We start from the raw sequence: 6,051 nt of genomic DNA on the forward strand, positions 1-6,051 counted from the left end.
AAAAAAAAAAATACTTGGGCCTTCCAGTACCACCCCACCCGTATCAATTCCCTTCACCTATCAGTTTCTCCCCTTCCTTTTACCCTAACTAAACCTTCTTCTTCTTCTTCTTCTTCTTCTTCTTCCCCCTCTTTCTCCATTTTCACAAGCAGCAACCACAACAGAGCAGCTTGTAAAGGTACAAACTTCAACTTAATCTCTATTAACTTTTTCAATTCCATCTGTTTTTATTATTTTTTTGAATTTAGTATAACTGAATGAAAAAGAAAATTAGCTTACAGACTAATATGGAGGATATGCTTTTTTTAAATTTATTTTTGGTTAATTCAGCAAATTAAGCTTGTGTAAATTGATGAAAATATTAAGTGGGTTTCATTCGCATATGTAATGGGTGATTTTGATTGCTGCAATAATTCCAATTTAAACGAACTTAGGTGATGAATTAATCTTAGTTTGAGCTATTTATTTAGTTAATTATTGAATTGATTGTGGATAGGTTTAAGAAAATGGGGAAGAAGAAGTTTATTGATAAGAAAAATTCAGCAACCTTCCAACTTCTTTCACGGGATAGTTCTGATCCTGTGTATATCGAAGAGCCAGAAAATGACCGGGTTTTCGTACGTGTTGATAATAATGAGGTTTCGGTAAATGGAATAGATGAGGAGCATGATGTGGAGTCTGCTGATGATGTTGGGGGTTCTGAAGTGTTTAGGGGTCCAACTCCTTTAACAGACCGTGTAAGAAGAGAGATATTGGAGCTTGGATTCCCTGATGATGGTTATAATTATCTTACTCATTTGAGGGAGATTCGGAATACCGGTGGCGGCTCTGCTTATTTTCAAAATCCAAAGGCTGAGCTTCACCAACTTCCTCATGATGTTAAGGTGATTCTTGCTATGATTTTTGGCTTATGTACTTTCGCCATACTCCCTCAATTCGGTCTGGAAGTGATAATGATCATGTATACTTTCTTAGGATGTTCATATTATTTTTTCACATTTCTTAAAATTGTTACGGTTTGTAATGTAATTCCCCTTACCCTACTCGTAAGTAGTGATGGAGAATGTGGGAAGTAGAATTGTTATGATGGTTTTTATCGGGAAGTAGTGTCATCTTTATTTGCGAGGTTTTAGAACACACTACAATAACTACCCTGGAAGATTTTGGATTTCTTTTGTTAATCTGTTACGGCTTGAATCTGAGAAGATAGTTCTCTACCTGTTGTAACCAGTTTTTCTGCCATCAAATTATCATTTAGAATACTTATGTGTTAACCTAGAAATCCTTCATTTGTACTATTTGTTTCCCATTAATTTTGTCATTTAAAATACTGTGAACCTAGAGATCATAAATTTGTATTATTTGTAAACGACTACTACTTTGGAACGGAGGGAGTAGTCATTTTCTTGTTCTGTCACTGCCTAAGTTTTAGAACTTTGTGGGCGTGTGAATGATGAACACTCTTGGTCAAGTACTAATTTTAGCAAGTAATTATTATGACTTCAGGCATATGACGCTTCAAGAGTGCGGATAAAGGAAGCAAGTGAAGATACAAGTCCTAAAACATTGTACAATGTTGCAGAGAAAACTGTGGCAGTGAGAGTTCAGAAAGCTGTAGATCCTGAAATTGCTGCATTACTTGAAGATAATGAGTCAGATTTTGGTTCTGATATTGATGATTTGGAGGAGGATTTTGTTGTTCAGGCAAATCATTCAGAGGAAACAGGAGATGTATATGAAGATACCACTTTGTCTTTGGTTAATAATCCCCAAGAGGAGGTGCTTAATCAATCTGATACTTTGATCTCATGTGACATTCAAACTGAAGTAGCCAGTAATTCCACGGTAGAAGTGGTTCAAAGTGTTAATGAAAAGTCAAGAACTCAACGTTTGCTTGACCAACAGTTTGATATGGTAAGATTTTCTCTCTTGAGCTAGTGCTCTTATAGTGTCAGCCTATGAAGTCTGAGACACGAGTCAGACTAGAAGAATACTTAGCTCTTAATGTTTCACAAAGCATTAAATTAGACTGAGAGCGAGCCTTTTCTATCTGTCCCCGTGTACTATATCTTGCTAACAACAACATTCACTGTGGCCATTTTGCAGCTTGAAAGTCAAGAATATGGGTCAGATAGTGATGATGATTATGATAATTATGTAGCTGAACAAGAAATATCACTTGCAGAAAGGCTCAAAAATGTTCTCAAGGATCGTGAGGTAGATGATTTAGAGTTCAATGAAAATTACAAAGCGCCGGCTGAAATACTTCGCCGTTGTGCTGAATATGCAGAGAAATATGAGAATGAGGATGGGAATGATAAAGTAGTGGTAATTGTGGAAGAAAGTAGTGATGAATCTGAAAAATGGGATTGTGAGACCTTTGTCTCTACATACTCAAACCTTGACAATCACCCAGGCAGAATTGGAGTTCCAGGACGTATTAGACAGAAAATATTGACAGAGACAATCTCTGGGGTGCTGAAAAGTGGCTCAGATAAGATTATTTCCCTTGGAGGAAAGGCAAGGCTTCCTGTGGATTACTTGCCACATGGAAAGAAGGAATCCAAAGAGACAACGAAAGTAGTTGCTAAAACAGAACAGCCAAAAAGAAAACCACATGGTCAGGAGACCAAGGAAGAGAAAAAAGAAAGAAAGGTATTTCACTGTTTGACATATGTCAATTATGCTGCATATACAATTAGTTACGGGGTTTCCACATAGATGAAATTCCATGTTAGAAATTAAGGTTTCTAGTCGTAACAGTTTTGAAGTGTTACAGCAAGTTTGTACTGTACTTAAGAGGGAAACTAATACTTTTTATGAATAGGCTGCTGTAAAGGAGGAAAGGCGAGAGGCCAGACGTTTGAAGAAAGATTTAAAGGAACTGTACCGCGATGAAGCCAAACTTGCTCAGAAAGTTGCTGCTATTACCGGACCTTCATCCATTCATCTTGGGTAGGTATTACCACTCCTTACTATCATTTACTTTATTTTCATAATCATCATCAAAAAACCCCCCAACAGAAAGAGCTTGATCTTGCCTTTATGTTGCAGAGAGTTAAATCTTGAATATTTCTTTTTGATACTCAGTCCCGAAATAAATCACATAACTTATATACCATCTCTTAAAATAAGTAATGGACTATTCGAGAGAGGATGGAGATGGCTTTAGTGAAATCATGTCAATCTTTTAATTACAAGGGAATCATACGGTGCAATATGATTTATGGACAAAGGTAGTATTAAGTTGAAGGAAGTTCAGTTAGTACTTTGTAGCTTTAATGCACTTGCCCAGTGTCCCAAGAATGATCGGAAAAACAAGAGGGATTTTGTACTTGTTGGGTTTAACCACACCACATTTGGGTTTCCTTGGGATTTGACGATTTATTGGAATCAATTGTAACCTGTTATCTTGACAATTTTGTTTAATTTCCCTGTTTTTATGTTAAACAGTGCTCCATAATCAGTCTTAACATCTACTTTGCGTGTTTCTCTGTATTTTATGCATAACCTGCTTCGTCTTTTTGGTGGCATTGATTGATTGAGTAATCTAATGGTGTGTAATCCAATTGTCAGGTAACCAGACATCCTCGTTCAAAATGTCTCCTTGGGTATGGTTTGCCTCACAGTTTTTGTTATCTAGGTTAATTACTTGCGATTTGCGAGATGTTGTATATGAATATTTTACTTTCATACACCTCAATGACTTTATATAATGTTTCTTTATGGCTTGACACAGAGAGAGATGTATTGAGTTTGTTTATATACTGTACGTTGTTAAAGCCAAACTTAGCGTTCTCAATCGGAGCTTTTAAGCTGAATCGTGCAGATGGTTCAGGAATTTATCTGTTTGTGAAGATAGGCAGAAGCTGATTTCTGAATCAACTGTGCTCATTGTTCTTAACTAGACCTGATAAAATCACATTGCTTGATCCAAACCAGAATTGTCCCTGAAATTGATATCTAACCAGCCTTAAAATGAAATAAATGAATATATTCTACATTGCTTGAGATTTATAATAAATTGACAATAGGTCTTCATAGGAACTGGCTTGACCCTTAAAAATTACTCAATACTTGAATATGACTCGGCCTGTATGATGTAATAGCTGTTCTTTTATACTTACAGTATAAATAGGTGAGAAAAAGAAGTATAGTAGGCGATGATCTGATAGGAAATAAATCAGGACTACTACGGTACTACCATATTCGATAGACATATGTGATGAGACCTATGTATTACTACTTCCGTTTCAAAACTTTCTTTACACTTTCTGTGCGTTTTATAATATTCCTTACATTATACTGGTTTTGTACATAAAAATTTACTATCTTACCCCATAACATTTACAAATTTCCTGTTACTTAAATACCCATAATATTTTTCTCCCACAAATCGAGGTTGGCGTTGATGTTGGACTTGTTCGATGAAACTGATGGTGGAGAAACTAGCCTGAATAGGAGTAACATGTTAATGGTTGAGGTTGGGAATGATTTGGAATTTGGATGGCAGTATCATGGTATCATGCATGAAGATAATCAACACAATTAATTTACACATGAAATCTGCATTGGTGACCTACAGATCGACGAGGAAATTAAGTTGTATTTCATTGTTAAGGTAATTAGGTGATTGCTTTAAATATCAAGGGAAGTTGGACACAAAGAGATCGAGGATATTACAAGAGTTGTTTGAATTAAATTCATCATCATACTTACGGAGTACTACTTAGCGGGTGAATCTAATCTAATCTAATATACATATATAAAGGAGGCATATTTGCTGAAAGATTAGAGCGCCACCTAGGATTACTAATGGTTTCGGCCAATGAAAAATAAGATTTCTAATTTCTTTTTGAATTAAAAAAATCAAGTGCCACGTAGATAATTATTTAGGTTCCACGTAGATATTTTAATTATTAATATATACAACTCCATCGAAAATCAAACACTCTAATAATTAAAAAAAAATCGATTGCCACGTAGATAATTATCTAGGTGCCACGTAGATATTTTAATTAATTAATTACTAATATATACAACTCCATCTAAAATCAAACACTCTAATAATTAAAATATAAATCTAAAATAAAATTCATCCAAAATCAAACAATAATCTAAAATAAAATAAATAAAATTCAATTTAAAATCAAACATTAATCCAATATTAGAGCTCCACGTAGAAAAATCTAATGGTTTCGACCAATGGAGTCATATTTGCTGAAATATTAGAGCGCCACCTAGGATTACTAATGGTTTCGGCCAATGAAAAATAAGATTTCTAATTTCTTTTTGAATTAAAAAAATCAAATTCCACGTAGATAATTAATTAGTTGTCACGTAGATATTTTAATTAATTAATTAATAATATATACAACTCCATCAAAAATCAAACACTCTAATAATTAAAAAATAATCGATTGCCACGTAGATAATTAATTAGGCACCACGTAGATATTTTAATTAATTAATTAATTACTAATATATACAACTCCACCTAAAATCAAACACTCTAATAATAAAAAAAAAATCTAAAATAAATTCCCCAAAAATCAAACAATAATCTAAAATAAAATAAATAAAATTCAATTTAAATCAAGCACACGTAGATATTTTAATTAATTAATTAATTACTAATATATACAACTCCACCTAAAATCAAACACTCTAATAATAAAAAAAAAATCTAAAATAAATTCCCCAAAAATCAAACAATAATCTAAAATAAAATAAATAAAATTCAATTTAAATCAAGCATTAATCCAATATTAGAGAGCCAAGTAGAAAAATCTAATGGTTTCGGCCAATGAAAAAAATAAGATTTCAAAATTAATTTTGAATTAAAAAAGTCTGGTGCCACGTAAAGCAATGATTAAGTATCACGTAGATATTTTTTATTAATTAATTATTAATATTACGCATATACAATTTCATTCAAAAACAAACACTCTCATAATAAATAAAAAATTTAATGAAATTCAATGTAAAATCAAAAACTAATCTAATCTAATATATTAAAGTGGTATATACATAAGATTTTTATTTAAACAT

The 6,051-nt window shown here is 33.0% G+C and overlaps 1 protein-coding gene across 2 annotated transcripts; it reads left to right on the top strand.

Moving 5' to 3' along the window:
• On the top strand, positions 1-3,768 carry LOC110788647 (uncharacterized). 2 transcript variants are annotated; one of them, XM_021993282.2, is made up of 6 exons: positions 1-178; positions 497-884; positions 1,507-1,914; positions 2,107-2,655; positions 2,828-2,955; positions 3,577-3,768. In XM_021993282.2, the coding sequence occupies exons 2-6, from the start codon at positions 507-509 to the stop codon at positions 3,578-3,580; spliced, it is 1,467 nt and encodes a 488-aa protein (XP_021848974.1). In that variant the 5' UTR covers positions 1-178; positions 497-506; the 3' UTR covers positions 3,581-3,768. The 2 variants fall into 2 exon arrangements, with proteins under 2 accessions (XP_021848974.1, XP_021848975.1); XM_021993283.2 differs by having other exon boundaries at positions 17-178; positions 2,828-2,959.
• The last annotated feature ends 2,283 nt before the right edge of the window (positions 3,769-6,051 follow it).

This window comes from Spinacia oleracea, chromosome 2, assembly GCF_020520425.1.
Source record: "Spinacia oleracea cultivar Varoflay chromosome 2, BTI_SOV_V1, whole genome shotgun sequence".
In the NCBI taxonomy this organism is placed as follows: domain Eukaryota; kingdom Viridiplantae; phylum Streptophyta; class Magnoliopsida; order Caryophyllales; family Amaranthaceae; genus Spinacia; species Spinacia oleracea.

Excerpts from the sequence above, each read along its gene's own strand:
- LOC110788647 (XM_021993282.2), top strand. The coding sequence starts at position 507 with ATGGGGAAGAAGAAGTTTATTGATAAGAAAAATTCAGCAACCTTCCAA. Across the intron at positions 885-1,506 it reads AACTTCCTCATGATGTTAAG|GCATATGACGCTTCAAGAGT; the intron begins GTGATTCTTGCT and ends TTATGACTTCAG. Across the intron at positions 2,656-2,827 it reads AAGAGAAAAAAGAAAGAAAG|GCTGCTGTAAAGGAGGAAAG; the intron begins GTATTTCACTGT and ends TTTTATGAATAG.